The 18,117-nt window shown below is 50.2% G+C and overlaps 1 protein-coding gene across 1 annotated transcript; it reads right to left on the reverse strand.

Moving 5' to 3' along the window:
- Window positions 1–813: 813 nt before the first annotated feature.
- Window positions 814–14,391, reverse strand: Lat2 (linker for activation of T cells family member 2). Its single transcript, XM_051204874.1, has 13 exons — window positions 14,156–14,391; window positions 8,432–8,554; window positions 7,769–7,808; window positions 6,333–6,376; window positions 6,115–6,175; window positions 5,897–5,928; window positions 5,609–5,644; window positions 5,498–5,528; window positions 4,417–4,472; window positions 3,339–3,398; window positions 3,061–3,132; window positions 2,568–2,671; window positions 814–1,502 (listed from the first exon to the last, which is right to left on the reverse strand). The coding sequence occupies exons 1-12, from the start codon at window positions 14,292–14,294 to the stop codon at window positions 2,589–2,591; spliced, it is 777 nt and encodes a 258-aa protein (XP_051060831.1). The 5' UTR covers window positions 14,295–14,391; the 3' UTR covers window positions 814–1,502; window positions 2,568–2,588.
- Window positions 14,392–18,117: the final 3,726 nt, after the last annotated feature.

Here is an 18,117-nt window from a genome sequence, read left to right on the forward strand (position 1 = left end):
AGACATAAAAAGAACCTTGATCTTCATTTCTGGCAAAGGTCTTTACCAGAGCCTGGCATGGTGGCACAGGCTTACACTCCCATCACCCAGGATACTGAGGCAAAGGATTGTCATGTCATGAGTTCAGTGCCAGCCAACCTGGGTTACAGAGTGAGACTCAAATGGCAAAAGGGTACTGGCAAGGTGACTCAGATGGTAAAGGCACTTGTCACACAAGCCTGTTGATGTGAGTTTTGTCCCTGGTCTGAAGGGGAAAGGAGACCCAGCTTCACAGAGCTGTTGTCTCTGACCATGCCTGTACACACTGAAAAAAAAGGATGGGGGTGGTTTGGTGGGGGTAAAGTGCTTCCTATGCTAGCATGAGGATCTGAGTCTGAATCCCAAGTAAAAGCCACCTGCAGCAGCGGAAGCCAAGTTCAGTGACACTTGTTTAGAAAACAAGGAGAGATGTGGCTCAGCAGTTGAGCGCACGCTAGGTCTCAGAGGCCCCTAGCTGGGTTCCCAGCACTCCATGGGGCAGCTGACAAAGGTCTGTAATTGGAGTTTCAAGTGCTCCAATGCCTTCTGCCCTCTGCAGGCACCTACACAAGTGGAATATTCTCACACACACTTTTTAAACAGGCCAGTGGGGTGGCACCTTTAGTTCCAGTACCCAGGAAGCAGAGTCCAACAGATCTCATTAAGGCCAGCCTGACTTATATAGCAAGTTCCTGGCTAGCCAGGGCTACGCAGTGTGACAATCTTTAAAAAAAGAAAGAATGGAGAGCAACAGGGAGATGCTTAGCCCTGTGGACATAAAAGGTTAAACAGATGTGGCAGAGCCTGCTCGGAAACTCACAGGGTTTATTGATGGTTGCTGAGACCACTTTTGTCTCCCTGCAGGAATGAGCAAATTGAAGCTAAGAACAAGTAGACCCCAGGTTACCCTACACCACACTCATCATTTAAGTTAGTATGTGTAATGCTCTCTGGGAGGCAGGACAGAGTCTCTGGGAGACTCTGACATTGACAATGTTAAATACAGCTCCAGCAATTGAAGTCAACTATAGAAAGTCAGGTAACATTCCCAGAAATCAGCATTCATAAGCAATTTGAGGTCCAAACAAGGGGGGGGGGGAGATACAAGGTCAGGTGTAGTGAGTGATACACCCTGTGATACCAGCACTGGAGCCGAGGCTGGAGGATTCCAAGTTTGAGACCAGCCTGAGCAATTTAATGAGACCTTGTTTAAAAAAAAAAAAAAAATCAGTGTTATGCTGTATTTTAGATGTGGTACTAGGGACACAGCCTGTGTCAGGTCCTGAGCGTCTGGTCACCACAGCCAATGTCCCCAGGCACCTGCTTTGCCCCCAAAGTCCAGGGTGTTGCTTGAAGATTGCATCCCTATCGAGTTCCATTCCAGTTTCTCCCAGGGGCAGCCACAGCCAGGTCTGAAACTCCAGCATTCCTGGAAAATAGGCTTCAGCGGGCAGTGAACTTCAGATCGTGGTCCCTTTCAGGCCCTTCAACAGAAGAGTTAGCGTGAGGACTTCAATTCAACTTCTAGAAACCACATAAAACAACAGGCATAATGGTGTATACCTGTAATCCCAGCACTTGGGAGATAGAGGCAGGAGGATCTGTGTGAGTTCAGGGCCAACCTGGTCTATGTATCAAGTCCCAGGCTAGCCAAGATTACATAGTGAGAGCCTGTCTCACAAAACAGGTAAGCTAGCCAGGTGTGGTGGACGGACCTGCAATCCCAGCATTCCACAGGGGAAGACAGGAGGAAGAAGGGAACAAGATCCAGATTCACTGTCCCTCTTGTCAAGAACTGGCTCTGGCTGGCTGACCTCCAGCTCTCCCATGCTCTCTGCTACAGGCAGACATCTCCCACCTGCTCTTCTGGGATGTTCTTCCCAGTGAGGAGGCAGAGAGCACCCCAGTCCTGTCACCCCAGGCTATCCTGGTCTACAGAATGAGTTCCAGGACAGCCAGGGCTACACAGAAAACCTGTCTATATTGAATTATTTTTTTTCAAGACAGGTTTTTCTGTGTAGCTTTGTAGACCAGGCAGGCCTCAAAGTCACAGAGATCCGCCTGCCTCCGCCTCCTTAGTGCTGGGATTAAAGCATGTGCCAACAACGCTGGGCTTCTTATCTATTTTATTGTTTGTCTTCTTTTCCTATCTTTCCTTCTTTCCATTCCCGTGTGTGTGTGTGTGTGTGTGTGTGTGTGTGTGTGTGTGTGTGTGTGTACCAGACAATCACTCTGTGGCCAAGCCATGCCTCCATCCCCCACTGGTGGACTGTAGAGCAAACACTCTACTTCTGAGACATCTCTGCTAGGCACCTCCAGTGCCCCTGACCACGGGTATGCATCCACCTGTCACCTGGGTGAACCTAACTCTTCTGGGTCCCCTAGTCCCACAGGAAGGGACTGGTGGACTTCAGTAGTCATCTCCCTGCTGGTCCTAATAGCTGATGAGCACCATGGGGCTATCTGTCACTCCATGAGGCTCCTCCCCTGCACAGGACTCTTCCTTGACTTGGGCTGCTAACTCTCTGAGCAGTAAGAGGGTGCCATACCTTCCTTCCGATTGATTTCTCCTAGACTTTCTCAGCCGTGGCCACATCCCCGTTCACATAATCTGGCTCCTCATCTGGGCTTCCTGATGGGGACACTTGTGCACCTGTGGATCGGGACAGGAAGTTGCTGGGACAGTTCACAGGCATACACCATACCGGTAGTTGCCCAGCCAGGGTGCTCAATACCCAACAAATGCCACAGGGGAGGTATACTGCTGCACAGGACTTGTGGTATCTCCCTGTCACTGTGGGTTTTTCTACCCCCTGAAATCCTCCTGCTCCAAGACTGGGTGGCCAGCTCTGGAGGTCAAGTGCTAGCTACCAAGGGAAGTTCCGGTAGAGCGCAAGGCTTTGGCAGCCTTGGGTACTATGAAGTCAGCCAGATTGGCTGAAGGGGAACCTGCCCAGACAGCCCCTCCTAGATTAACTGCCTGCCTACTTGAGTGGATACCACACACTCCTTCCCGGTGGCTTCTGCGCATGGGGGACATACCCACAGTCCTCCTTGATTCTCGCCACTCTCGGATGGACACTGAGTTCTGGTAATCCTCAGATTCCTCGCCACCTAAGGGAGGGTACAGGGACACTCTTGAGTAGTTCAGGGAGCCAGGGGCAGCCTGCTTCTACTGAGGATGACCCCAGTGAGGGAGGATAATCCCCTGGGCAAACTTGACCCAAAGACAACAGAGACATGGAGAATGCAGGTAAGGGCTGAATCCTGTTCATAAGGGTGCTGGCCCCTGCCCTGCCACTTGGGGGAGACAGTCTTACCTGAGTCAGGGGCAGTGGGCTTGCAGATGAGCACATTCTCGTAGGAGTTGGAATCATCGTCTGTCAACAGAAGGAAGCTGGCAGGAGATCTGCTAGTGGACCCTGCCTGCAAGCTCGTGTCCCTTGCCACTTTTACTACCCCTGCAGCCACCAAGCTCTCCCCCTAGGCTTCAGGGACCAGTTTTTTTTTTTTTTTTTCCTTGTGTGTGTGTGTGTTTGTGCGTGCGCATTGTTTGTTTTGTGTGTATGCTGGTGCAGGTGCATGTGTGGGGAACTATCTTGTTTGTTGTTGTTGGTCCTGGTGGTTTTGTTTTGTTTGGAGACAGTATCTCCCTGTGTAGCCCTGTTTGTCCTAGAATTTTCTATGAAGACCATGCTGGCCTCAAACTCACAAAGATCTGACTGTTGGGATTAAAGGTGTGTGCCATCACACCTGGCAGGAGACCCTTTATTACAAAATAAGAATAAAGATCAAGGAAAGGCACTTGCTGAGTTCCATCCCCTAGACCCACACAGTTAAAGGAGAGCATTGACTCTCCCAAGTCGTCCCAAGACTTCCACGTGTGTGTCTCCACACTCTCACAATAAATATTTTTAAAACACGTTAAAAAATAAAAGGGAAGAAAGTCAAAGGGAGGAGGAAGAAGACCCCTTAATAGACTGCTATGACCAAATGAGGACCCTGGCCAAAGGCCCTGCTCCTTCCCATGGACTCTGCCCCTCCCCCCTTGCTCTCCTCTGTAAAGCAGAAGTGGTCATGACCAAAGGCTCCATCCTCCAAGCTCGCTGGGGCTTATCTGCCATCAGTGCCCATCTGTGCCTGCCCAGCTCCAGATGACAAGTGAGCTGTTCTCAGATGTTCCCGCCCACAGCTCCACCTCTGCTTCCTGTCCTGTCCCTTGCTCTCCCCGCTGTCCTCATCCTCTGGTGTACATACTGACCAGCTTCCTTCCGCCCCACCCACCTCAGCCGGGCCTGTAGCGAGCCCTCCTCCCTCCGCCTCTCAACATCTCTGCAGACCCATCCTGACCTAAGGGCTGTGGCCTCTTCTACACCCTCCCCACCCCAGCCCACCTACCTTCTGGGGGCTTCTGGAAACATCCCCAGTTGTAGTAGTCTGTGGGGATGGGATCTCTGGATAAGAAAACAGAGAGAAGGTTGCTGAGCAAGCCTGTCAGGAGCCATGGGGGTGGATGGGGGTGTCTCTCCTTCCACCCACTCTGGATGCTTCCCAGAGCCCCTGACCACCCTGGGGCTAGAGGGCTGGCTGCCATCCTGAAGAGGACACCTTCAGCAAGTCCCCACCTTGGCCACAATTCTCCCCATTTGTGACATGAGGAGAGCCTGCTAGGGGTCATTTCTTTTGGGGGTGGCCTTGAATCAGATCCTTGTGCCTCAGCCTCTCAGGGATGGCTGGGAGGATAGACTTGTACCACCATGCCTGGGCTCCTTGGTGTGTGTGTGTGTGTGTGTCTGTCTGTCTGTCTGTCACTCCCCTTCCTTCTCTCCTTAACTGTACATTTATTTCTTTAGAGTCAGTTCTCTCCTTTCACCATGTGGGTTCCTGGGGTGGGGGTGGGGATGGGGGAGACAGGAGTTGTCTGGTAGCTGGCTGCCACCCCCACCCTGTTGAAACAATGCCTCTGTGTCTCAGGCTGATCTCAAACTCACTATTTAGAAAGGATGACCTTGAACAATCCTTCCCTGGGCCTGGCATTACAGGCCTGTGCCATCACACCAAGTTTATACGGTGCTGGCGATGGAACCCAGGGCTCCATGCATGCTAGGCAGGCACTCTGCCAGCTGAACTCCAGCCCTTTTTGGGTGGGGGGGAGAGAACATCTCAATACTGTGGCCCACACTGGCTTTGATCTCCCTGCCTCAACCTCCCCCTTGAGTACTGAAATGACAGACCTGGGCCACCATGTCTGCTTTGTAACTCAACTTTCACCAAATGGCAGGATGAGTGCCCACCCCCTACCAGATAACTCCTCCTTCAGGCAGAGCCACTTGCCAGGCCCCACAAGGCCATGGTCACCAAATTGGAAAGGCTACCCAGAGATGCGTCTTCACTGAATGACTCAGATAAAGAAGCTTGGGATGAGAGACCCAGAAACAGGGGCGTGGGCAGAGAGCAGACTTGGATGGGGGCCACTTACACATAGGAAGCATCAGGCCCATGTCTGCTTCCTGGAAGAGGCCACATAGGAGAGTTAAGCAGGGTAAGCCCCCAGGCTGTGGCCCAACCCCTCCCCACCAAAGCTACCCACCTTTGTAGACGTTCTGGTACCGAAGGGTCTCAGGTCCTGTAAGAAAGGCTAAGCTGTCTGTCCTCCAGGTCCTGCCCCAGCCCAACTCGGGCTCTGTAGCCCAAGCAAGGGACTAGGGGCTTTGGATGGTCATGCCTTTATGCACAGTCTGCTACATGCATGTGCCGTTATCTATCCACGCCAATCTCACCAGCCCCAGGCTCAAGCCTCCCTGAAAGGCCTCCCAAGCCCATACTTGCACCACTCTCACAGCCCCACTCAGGCTCATCCCTGCCTGGTGTCACTCACCTTCGAGGTGAGAAAACAGCATCTTGTTCTTCCTGCAAGGATGGGGCAAGGGGGACTAAGGTGGTGCCCTGGGGAGGGGACAGTCCCCTGGGCCCTCACAGGCCAGCTCTGAGACTCTGCAGGTTGGGGACAAAGTGAAGTCTGGGCTTGGCTGTGCCAGGTGGGGTCCTCCAGGTCTGGAACCTGGGAGGATCATGCAGTACAGAATGCCTTCCTACCTTTCCGATGACTTGTCTGAGGCTGTGTCCATCAGAGATCCTGCCCATACTGGCCTGGCCACTTTCAGAGGGAAGCAGGGACAAGGTATTGGTAGGCACTCATCCAGCTAAGCCTTCACCCAGTGTATCAGGCTGGCCTCAGGGCAAGGGTCACAGAAAGGACCTCAATATGGGAAGTTCCAGCCCTGAACCAAACCCAGGAAGCATTTGGGACTCACGGGAGTAGGTCTGAGCCACGGTAAAGCTCTCTTCATTTTCTTGCCTGTGAATACACAAGGGTGTGCTGAGCTGGGCCATGACATTCTCCAGGGACATAGAGAGAGGACATAGGGATAGATAGGGACAAGGAACACAGACAAGAGGGAGAAGCTGAGCCTGGGAATGTGACTGCACCTGCCTGGATTCCTAGCACTCAAGGCAAGAGGATCAATGTGAGTTTGAGGCCAGCCTGAGTTATAAAGTAAGTTCTGTTAGCCAGTGTAAGACCCTGCCTCAAAATAAATAAATAACAAGCAAGCTTTACCATGGCCCAGCGTGGTCAGAGATGGAAGACTGGTTTCAAATCTCTGTGGTTTTTCAGTTGCAAAAGGAAATGAGGAAGTGTGAGTGTGTGTGTGTGTGTGTGTGTGTGTGTGTGAGTCCCTATTAGGGTGTGTGCGCATGTGAAGGCTGCATTGTGAGTGTAAGAAGTGTGTGTTCATGCAGCAGGGAGTAGAGTGTGATGAGCCAGTTCCCTCCCCCTCTCTTCTTCCTTTTCATTTTTGTGATATGGCCTCACGCTACTATAGGCCTGACTGGCCTGGAACTTACCATGTAGACCAGGCTAGCTTAGAACACAGACATTAAATGAGTATATCACCATGCCTGCCCTTTGCCTTTCTGTTTATGTTGGGCATCAAACTCAGGATTCTGAGCATACTCCACATACACATACATACCATTGAGCCACATACCCAGCCCATTCACTGGGGAGTCTAGGCACATGCTCCCTTCATTTTAAAATTATTTTGTAAAATGTGTATGGGTATTTTGCCCATGTGTATGTCTGCCCCACCACATACATGCCTGGTGCCTGAGAAAGTCAGAAGAGGGCATTGGATCTCCTGGAACCTAAGACTGTGAGCCATGTGGGTGTTGGAGATCAAATCTAGGTCCTCTGGAAGAGCATCCAGTGCTATTAACCACTGAGCCATCTCTCCAGGCCTGCTTTTCAAGTGAAAATGTTTATTTGTATTTATCACTATTGTGTGTGTGCTGTGGTACAGACAAGGCCAGAGAACAATTTTCAGGAGTCCTTAGTCTCCTTCCACAGCAGGCTCCAGGGGTCAAACTCAGCTCACCAGGCTTTTGTGTCAGTCACTTTTACTTATCTTGTAGCCTCCTACTTATACATTTTAAGACAAGGTCTCACTGGATTGTCAGGCTGGACTTAACTCCCTCTGTGGCCTAGGCAGGCTCTAGAATATCTGGGGTGACAGGAGGTGCCCAGTGCTCAGGTTCTTCCCTGGCTACCGTTGCCATGTGATGGCATGTTCATTCAGACAGCCCCTTTCATTTCCCTCCACTGAATGCTAGGCACCCACTAGAGCAGGCATGAGGGCAACGACCGGGCTCTGGAAGGGATCCCCAAAAAAGCCAAGTTAGGGCAACTCACTGGTTCCTCTGCTCGTAGATTTTCTCATTTCTCTTCACCCCTGCAAGAACAGAAATGGCATGCAAGGGTCCCTGAACTCGGGTGCAGGTGGAGGAAAGCTGGGGCCTGGGACTCCCCTCCTCGTAATCACGCTCCTCCAGGCCCTTGGTGCTGCCTGTCACTGACATGGTTCATATCAGCTGGGTGTAGTGACACACGCCTGTGATTCCAACACTCAGGAAGCAGAAGCAGGAGGGCAGGGACATTTGAGGCTAGCCTGAGCTAAGTGTGAAAGAGAGGGAATTAAGAGGAAGGAAATGAAAGGAATGAAGAAATGAAGGAAGAAAGGAGGGAGGGATGGCAGAAGAAAAGGATGGAGGGAGAGGGAGGGAGGGAGAGGACTGGAGAAAGGGGTGGCGAGGTAAGAAGCAAAGAGGGAGAGAAGGAAGGAAATGTACTTGATCCCTTTTTATGGGGAGAGGATAGCATGAAATAGAGGATGCCACAGGCAGCCAGCCTCTCTGTTCCCTGGTCTGAGTGACCCCATGGTCGGGCAGAACCAGCCTTCACCACACCCAGTGTCTTCAGGGGCCAAGCTCATCTTCCTGCCCCTGCCACTACAGCCAGGGACCCTCTGGGACACTCCATGGTACTCCCATCACTCCGTGCCCATGTGACACTTACCTGGGCGGGAGCAGCGGACACACAGCCAGGCTGTGGCTCCCAGCAGCAGCAGCAGCGGGACTGACCATGGCCACAGTAGCTCCAACTCGGCATTCATGCTGGCTTGGGGAGGGGCCTGCAGAGCTGCATTGGCGATCTGTGAGCCAGGGGCTCCCAGATGCGGCAACCCCATTTCTTCTTCCTTTCTCTTTTTCTTTCTTCTTTCTTTCCTTTTTTTTTTTTTTTTTTTTTTTTTTTTTTGAGACAGGCTTTCTCTGTAGTTTTGGAGAATGTCCTGGAACTAGCTCTTGTAGAGCAGTCTTGAACTCACAGAGATCACCTGCCTCTGCCTCCCTAGTATTCAGACTAAAGGCTTGTGCCACTACTGCCCGGCAATCCTATCCCATTTTCTGATCTCTCTGATTCTTAGCTCCAGCAATAGCAGTGGAATGGCTTTCCCTACTCCTAACTAGCACACTATCAAATCATGTGTGCTAGAAGGTTCTGAGATCACTAGGCAACATTAAGAAATTGTGGACAACCCTAAGCACACATTCAGAGACTGGCTCCTTAATTCACAATTCACAGTGGAGAAGCTGAGACTGGAGAGCCCCCCTCTCCCCAGCTGCTATGTGGAAAGGGAGGGGTCAAACACAGCGTTCAGTCCTGGACCTAGCATAGGGGCTCACACCTGTAATCCCTGCAACTCTGGAGGTAGAAGCAGAATTGTCATTAGTTTCAGGTCAAGCTGAGACAAGAGTGAGTCTTGGGCTAGCCTGGGCTAAGACTGAAATAAAGTGGAGGGGCTGGAGAGATGGCTCAGTGGTTAAGAGTACTTGCATGCCTTTAATCCCAGCACTCGGGAGGCAAAGTCAGCCAGCTCTCTGAATTCAAGGCCAGTCAGTATCATTCAGGGATGGTCCCCAGCTGAGGGATGGGGCTTGAGGACCTGCAGAGTGAGGCTGGTCCTTTGGGAGACAAAGGAGGAGGTGGAGCTGTGGAGAGGGATGTCTGGGTGAAGAAGCTTGGAACCCTCAGTTAGCCCAGGACCACGTGAAGGCAGAGGCTGTCCCTGCCTTGGTGGAAATCCACATAGCCTGGCAATAAGTGGAGTACAACTGTTCTAACGAGCTTGTGAAACCCAGCTGTAACAACTCTGAAGAGACTCAGCTCCGTGGCATGGGCAAGGGATACAGTTGAAGGAGCCTGTCTTCTATAAGATGCATGTGGAGTGATAGTGACTAAGTGGCCACTCTATCTATGTTTGGCCCTGCTTCCAACTAGAGAAGGTGTAGCTCAGCTGTAGAGCCCCTGCCTAGAATCCCCCCAGTGACCTTTGGTTAGAATATTGACTTTTATCTACCAAAGAGACTCATAAACTGAGCATATGGCACATGCCTGTAACTCTATCACTTCAAAAAATAGAACAGGGGTGGGGGTGGGGCTAGAGAAATGGCTCAGTGGTTAAGAGCACTGGCTGCTCTTCTAGAGGTCCTGAGCTCAATTTCCAGCAACAACGTGGTGGCTCACAACCATCTCTAGTGGGATCTGATGCCTCTTCTGGCATAAAGGCATATGTGCTGACAGAACACTCATACATAAAGAAATAAATCTTAGCTGGGTGGTGATGGTACACACCTTTAGTCCCAGCACTCATATTTCTGTGAGTTCAAGGCCAGCCTGCTCTACAGAGTGAGTTCCAGGACAGGCAAGGCAACACAGAAAAACCCTGTCTCAAAAAACCAAAACCAACCAAATAAATATATAAGTAATAAAAACAAATCTTTAAAATTTATTCATCTTTATTTTATGTGCATTAGTGTTTTGCCACGGGTGTCAGATTCATGTTGGGAATTCAACCCAGGTCCTCTGAAAGAGCAGTCAGTGTTTTTTTAACTGCTAAGCCATCTCTCCAGCTCCAATAAATCTTAAAAAAAAAAAAAAAAAGCCAGGAGGACTGGGAGATCAAGGCTAGTTCTGGCCACAAAGTGCCACCATATATATATATCTCAAAGGAGGAATACCTACACATGCATACGTACGTGCACACGTGTGTGCATGTGCGTGCGCGCGCACACACACACACACACACACACACACACACACACGCACACACACGGTAGGGGAGCAGACAGACAGGAGGTAGAGGGGAAATATGAGAGAACAGAGGGAGGGTGGGGAGAAGAGAGGAGAATTGGAGCATGGTTTCTTACTCCTATATACATGTAACCCAGCACTTGGGAGGCACAGGCAGATCAGTTTGAGGTCATCCTTGGCTACACAGAGGTCAGCTTGGGCTACAAGACACTGTCTCAAGGATAAAAGAGGAGACTTGGAAATAGCACACAAGCAGGCTACATATAACTCACTGCTTGCCCACCTCTGTCCACTTATGACCCCAAGAGCAAGCCCACATTTTTGGCTTGACATTCAAGGTCCCAGGAGTTGGCCTGCTGACTTCTGTTTCCTTTTCAAGGGAACCCAAGCCTTTGAAAGGAGGATCATCCTCTAAGAGGCTTTGACTACCAGAGAGCCCACTGGCTTCTAGACCTGTTGTCTAGGGACGAACAGGACTCCAGAAGCCCTCAGCCTTGGGATATTGTTAGTCAGGGCATCTATCTACTCTAACCAGCCACATGGAAAATAACACATGTCTTTTGAGTTTGTCACATGAGGCCTGTCATGGAAATGATGACTGTGGAGTAGGGTCAGCCATGTGGGTTGTTTCCACCATGATTCTTGGTATAGTCACAGTTCTTAGCCATATGACACAGGAGCTGTCAGTGGCCTGCAGCAAAAATTGAGGCAATGTATTATCTTGCCTAGTGATATCTAGAGGCTCAGGCCCGGACTCCCTCCACTGACCCCAGCAGGGTCTGACAGGCTAAACATTATGAAGAGCTTTGAGGGCCTAATGAAGTAGATATGGCAGGTCTAGTAGAGCAGGCTAGCAATCCTAGCTGCTCAGGAGGCCGAGGCAGGAGTACTACAAATTCCAAGGTCAACTTGGGCTGTATTGCAAGTTCAGTGAGGCTCTGCCTCAAAACTTAGAAGGCTGGGGGCATAGTAGAACATTTGCTTAGAATGTTCCAGTGTTGGCCTAGGAGAATGGCTTAGTGGTAGATCAACTGCCTAGAACCTACTAGTATGAGGTTGGGGGGGCATGGCTCAACAGTAGAGTTCCTACCTAGAAACACCCAATGCCAATGTTTAACAAAACTAACATGTGCAAGGCTTTGAGTTCCATTCCTATCACCAGGGGTGGGGGGGGGTGGACCCTAGGGGTGGGGAAGGGTGTTTGAAGAGATGGCTCAGAGGTCAAGAGCATAGATTGATCTCCCAGAAGACCTGGGTTTGATTCTCTTCATCCACATGACAGCTTCGAACCATCTATAACTCCAGTTCCAGGGGCTTCAACCCTCTCCCTGTCTTTGTGGGTACCAAGCATGAATGTGATGTATGCATGTTCATGCAAGCAAAACACACACATACATTTTGTTTTTGAGATGGGCAGTCACTGTGTAGCCCTAGCTGGCCTGGAACACACAAGAGACTGGCTTACCTCTACCTCCCGAGTGCTGAGATTATAGAGTACACCATCATCATGTGCCAACTTACATAAATGTTTTAAATTTAACAAAAAAGGGTGCTGGAAGAAAGATCTTCCTCTGAGGTAATGTGCCCATGCTCCTGTAGATAACCCCTCACACCCTGAAAGCAAACCCAGTGAAACTCATCGAATCATCACCAGACCCCACCCAACTGGAAAAAGAACATGATACCAGAAATAATTAGTTGGAAAGAGGACAAGAATCAATGAGAATGGCGGCGGACAAGAAAGGTAACTGGTGAATATGGTCAAGATGCATCATTTACATGTATGGAAATGTCCTAAGCCTAATGCTATACATAATTAATACATGATAATTAATAAAAAGATTAAATGGGGGGCTGGAGAGATGGCTCAGAGGTGAGGAGCACTAGCTGCTCTTCCAGAGGACCCGGGTTCAACTCCTAGCACCCACATGGCAGCTCACAACTGTCTATAGCTCTGGTTCCAGGGAATCTGGCACCCTCATACAGGCATACCTGTAGGCAAAACACCAATGCACATAAAATAAAAATAAAGTATTAAAAAAAGACTGAATGGATGGAAGGTGGTGAGATAGATAGCTTATGAGTAAAAAGGTGCTTGCCTCCAAGTCTGATGAGATGCATTCCATCCCCAGGACCCACATGGTAGTGAGAACTCATTCCTGCAAGTTATTCTCTGACCCATACTGTAGCACACACACATCCATCCATCTATCCATCCAATCAGTAGTAAAAAATGGATTAAAATAGTGAAAAGCAAAACAAAAAGAGCGGGTGTGAGTGCGTGGGTCTGGGACTTGCTTCTCAGTTGGGAGTTCCTCTGAGCCCAACTGTTTTCTTCCCAGAGAGCAAATGGGGGTCAGAGAGGTGCACATTGTGCCAGAGAGAATCACAGTAAGAGGAATAGTGATGGAAATCTAGAGTAGGCCCAATGAATTCCCTTCACACCATGTGCTCATGCCCTACCCAGAATGACAGACAGCAGGTGGACTGAGGGTGGAGGGAACTGAGGCTGGGTCTGCAGGAGGGACAACCCAGCAGTCCCAGAAGGCCCCAAGGGGCCAGGCAGGGTGTGCTGTGGGTGTGTGTGGGACTGCCACAGCCCTGTGGCTCTGTAAGCCAAAATAGCTCAAAGGGAAGTGGGCAGTTTTCATATGAACAAGGTTTGCACAGGGCTGGTCTCTTACTGTAGCCTCTGGGCCTCTGGCCTCAATGGTCCTTAGTGATAACTGTAATCACTCACCCTTCAGGGAGCAGAGACCACGAGGGGCTGCTCAGATGAGGAGTGTAACCAATCACACAGACCTGGGCTGGCTGTTATTCATGTGCTACTCTGGGGCCTGTGGTTTTAGCTGAATAATATTTCTGTGGTTTGTTCCTTTGAGACAGGGTCTCATTATGGAGTATAGGCTGGCTTTGAACTCACCGTACTCTCACCTTAGCATTCCTAGTGCTGTGATGACAGAAACATACCACAATGTCTACCTGGACGGACCAAGGATTTGAGGACTTCAAATGTGGGTGGAGAGAGGACCTTGAAAAAATCTATTGGAGGTCGGAGGGCCAAGAGGGTTGTGTGTGTGTGTTAGTGGGTATGGCTGTGTGCAGAGATCTGGCAGGCCCTTTTCCAGGCTGGTGGCGGTGGAAGATACCTGGCCAACCAGGGCTACCTATTCAGAGCCAGAACCAAAGAGCCCGCAGCCCTACAGGGGTTATCCATCAGAAGGTACAAACTTGGGTCAGGCTTGTGTGGAGTTTTGGGGACAGCAACTTCCTCCTGGTTGGGACAGGGCCTGGGCAGTTCCCCAGGGCATCCCAGATTCACCCACAGGCCTGTGGCATTAGCTAACTCTCCCCAGATGGGAGAAATGGAATTCATTTCTGGTTCCTGGCTGGCCCTCCCCAGTCACTGGTAGTGACAGAACCCTTCTAGGGGCTTCCTGGGGTCTCACAGGCTGGGGGTTTGGACAGTCAGTGATCGGTAGGTAGGTGCCTGGAGCCCCTAAAACAGGCTGTCCCTAAGGGGCCAAAGCGTCAGGCCAGGGCAGAAGGTACAGGTGTCCCAGCCACCACACAGTCCACAGCTAAGGGTATTATGGGGGGTAGTGCAGGGGACACCTGCTCAGCTGGGCACCCCTGGGAAGTGCTTACCTGAGAGTGGGGGTTCTTCACCATGGCCACCCCATCTTGTGCCGGCACACCTGCCCAAGCTGATGCCAACACCACCGACTCTGGCGGGCAGCAGACAAGGCAGTTGGCTTCCTGTCACTACTGAATCATCCTCACACATCCGCCTTGGCCGGACTGTTTGGCTGGCTAGTGACAAAAGGGGTGGAGCAGAGACAGAAAAACAGAGAAATAGAAAGAGAAGAGCGGGCCACGGTGGTGCACGCCTTTAAATGCCTGTACTTGGGAGGCAGAAGCTGGCAGATCTCCGTGAGTTCAAGGACAGTCTGGTCAATATAGTTGAGTTCCAGTCAGGGCTACATAGTGAGACCTTGTCTCAAAAACAAAAAACCAAAAAAGAAAGGTAGACCAGCAAGATGGCTCGCTGGATAATTGCACTTGCCACCAAGCAATTTACACCCTTTCACCAGGAATTACATGGTGGGAAGAGAACTGACTGATACTTGCTAGTTGTCTTGTGGTACACATGAACACACATGCAGACACCCACACAAGGAGGCAGACACAGGAGAAATGGGAAGTGAGAGACAGGCACAGAAAGAAGACAGAAAGCCCAGGACTCACACAGCAAAACCAAAGCAGACACAGGTCCCAAGAAACACGGAGAAGGGAAGCAGCGTCAACCCAACCAAGAGTTCACAGGCACACGTGGAAGTGAACAGAAGGGAAGCCATGTAGGAGGGACCCACAGAACGAGAGAGAGAACACAAAACCGACCAGAGGTGGGAGACACTCAGGTCAGGACAGGAACCTCCAGGGCCCCAGCTATGCAGACACTGACAACCATAGGCCCGAGGAAGCCAGCACCCTGCTAGTAGCCACAGAGATCTCTGAGTGGAGATCAGAAGACAAGAAGACTAGAGCAGCAAAATCCCACAGGACAAACACCAAAGGGCAGACAAAAAATGGTAAGAGACATGGGGGACAAGGAAAAGACACATGGTGGATGGCACAAAGACAGCAGATGGAACAAAGGAGCAATGTCAGAAACAGCTGGATGGGCACCCACCTGTCTGTGTAAGGGGAGGGAGGATGTGAGTAGAGACCGGAAGTCTTGGGATCAGATTCACCTGCCTTAGCCTCCTGAGTACTGGGATTAGAGTGTGCCACCACTGCTCAGCATGCAATCGGCTCTCCCTGGGACAGATCTCAGGCGGTCCACCTTAGTGGAAAGCACCTTTACCTACTGAGCCACCTTGCCAGCCCACCAAGTTTTATTTTTGTGTTTTTATGTCACACTATGTAGTCCTGGCTGGCCTGGGAACTGAGACCCACCTGCTTCTTCCCAAATGCTGGGACCATACCCAGCTTCCACCTGAATTTTCTCCTCATCAAGTCTGGGCTGGCTGGTCCTGCAAACTCCAGGTAGCCATGTTTCCCTGTCCTCATGCTGATGATTCAAGCCCAGGTCCTCTGGCTTTGGAGAGCTTTATGGACTGAGCCATGTACTTATCTCCCAAAGCTGTTTCTCAGTCATTGCCTGTGGCTCAGGAAAGCTCTAAGTGTTGAGTAGGAAGGGGGCCAGCAGGCACCTTAGCTCCAAGGGACAAGGGTCAACAACCTACTAGCCTCAGTGCACCCTGGAACTTGGAAAAGATTAACACAATGCTCCACCTGCTGGTTACATCAAGGTTCAAGGCAGGATGGTCCCAAGCTGCAATCTTGGCGAGTTTAATATTTCAGTACCAGGGAACTGCCTTAGTGGTCTGGGTGTTTCTTCCCAGTCTTTGACCCTGGACCCACTGCTGCCACCACGTGGCGTATCAAAGTAGCACAGGCAATGGGAGCCATTAACAAGAGCCCGGCAGGAAGCTCAATCTCCTCCACTGTAGGACCACTGATGATGCCATTGGACTCAGTGCCAGCCACACTCAATTCATAAGACTTCATTTTCCATGGGGTCAGATGGACCCCATTTTCATGGGGAGGCAGAGACGCCCAAAACAGAGCTAGTGTTCATGGCTGGCCTCACCCTCACACTTCGGTAACAATTCAGCATCTATCCCAAGTCCCTGGCTACCCCCCCCCCCCCCCAGTTTCTCTGTGTAGGTTTGGAACTTGCTCTGTAGGCTGGCCTCTAACTCAAAGATCAGCCTGCTTCTGCCTCCCTCCCAAGAGCTGGGATCAAGGTGAGCACCACCACTGCCCTGCTTTAGGGCGCGCGCACACACACACACACACACACACACACCAGCCCAGGCCCTTTCTAATTTTTCATTTTAAGACTGCCTCTTGGCTAGATATAGGATGGGCCTTGAACTTGCAATCTTTCTGTTTCAGTCTCTAGAATAGCTAGAATCATTGAAGCACTTTTTAAAAAATTCTTTGTGTATTGAGTGTCTTGCCAACACTGGTGGGCCTGGTTCCTGGAGGCGGGGAGGGCATCAGATACCTGCTGTGAGCAGTCTTTAATCGATGAGCACAGCTTAGCCCTGAACATTTGTTTTTCCAAGACAAGGTTTCTCTGTGCAGCCCTGGCTGGGACTAAAGGAATGGACCACCACTCAAGGTCTGAACCATGTTTTAAAAACTTAAAATATTTTGGGGGTGCTGGGGACATAGCTCAACAATCCCAATACCTGGAAGGTAGAGGCAGATCAGAAGTGTATCAAGGATAGCTTGGGCTTGTCATTTTATTGTACTGGTGACTAAGCCAGGACCTTGCGCATGCTTGGCTGAACCACTCCCTAGCTTTTTTTTTAAATAGACTTCTGCTATATATATATAGTCTTGGCTGGCCTGGAAGCCCCCCCAGGTCAAGACCAGAACTCTGCCCCACCACGTGCTCCAGTGACCATTATCTTTTTTAACTAAGCTCTGTAGACCAGGCTGACCTCAAATTCAGAGATCCACCTGCCTCTGCTTTCTGAGTGCTGGCATTAAAGGCGTGCACTAAGTACACATTTAGTAGTGAGCCTATTCTTTATTTCAATAGTACAATCATGTGAGACTTCTACCAACCACAAGGGCCCTTGGTGGTGGTATTCTGGGTGTCTCCCTCTCCCTCCAGATGAACAAGCTGGGATAGCAACTGTCTACTAATCACTTAACTGCATCTCCCAGGAATCCAGACTCTGCAGAGCCTGACAGGATACCACAAAGCAGTTGCTTTTGGGCATTTGGCATTTTATAGAGAACTCTGGATGCAGTGAATTGAGATATAGTAGGGACTGAGTTGGCTGTAGTCAAACTTTCTTGTTTTCCAAATTAAGTTCATATTTGTGTGAGCAGACATATAGGGAGGTCAGGACACTGGTGAGTCAGTTCCTTTCAACCATGTGGGTTCTAGAGCTTGAACTCAGGTTGTCAGGCATGCAACCAAATGTCCTTACCTGCTAAGCCATCATATTATCTTCAATACTGTGCATCACTGCTCTTGAAAAGGATCTGGGACTTAAACCCCAGTACCCACATGGGAGCTCACAACGCTGATTCTATGCCCTCTTCTAACTACTCCACAGGCACTATGGGTACCTGCAAGTTGGTTCCTTTCTTTGTTCTTTGCCAGCCCTGAGTACACGTGGTACAAACATACAAGAAAAACATACATAAAAACAAAAATAGCTCCACGGGACCCAACACCCTCTTCTAGCCAATGTAGGCACACACACTCATCTATACAAATACAAAGATAAAAGAGTAGGCAAAAGACAAAAGAATTGTGAATCACCACGACTGAGACTCTGGAGAGACAGTACGGCTATTCCATGAAGCTAGCCTAAGAACAGCCCTAAGGCTGGTGTTTTCATGTAGTACACAGGCCTTGTGTTCAGTTCCTAAGACCAAGCAACAAAAACTCCACAAAAATATCTGGACAATGGCTATGCAGGTCTTTAATTCTAAGCACAGGCAGGTGGATCTCTGAGTTTGAGAACAGTCTGGTCTACAGAACACCAACCAACCCTACAAAAGTAGAATAACCAGTA

The sequence above is a fragment of the Phodopus roborovskii genome, unplaced genomic scaffold, assembly GCF_943737965.1.
Source record: "Phodopus roborovskii unplaced genomic scaffold, PHOROB, whole genome shotgun sequence".
NCBI classification, from domain to species: domain Eukaryota; kingdom Metazoa; phylum Chordata; class Mammalia; order Rodentia; family Cricetidae; genus Phodopus; species Phodopus roborovskii.

Excerpts from the sequence above, each read along its gene's own strand:
- Lat2 (XM_051204874.1), bottom strand. The coding sequence starts at position 14,294 with ATGTGTGAGGATGATTCAGTAGTGACAGGAAGCCAACTGCCTTGTCTG. Across the intron at positions 5,929-6,114 it reads TCAGACAAGTCATCGGAAAG|GAAGAACAAGATGCTGTTTT; the intron begins GTAGGAAGGCAT and ends CCATCCTTGCAG. Across the intron at positions 5,645-5,896 it reads GCTGTTTTCTCACCTCGAAG|GACCTGAGACCCTTCGGTAC; the intron begins GTGAGTGACACC and ends CCTTTCTTACAG.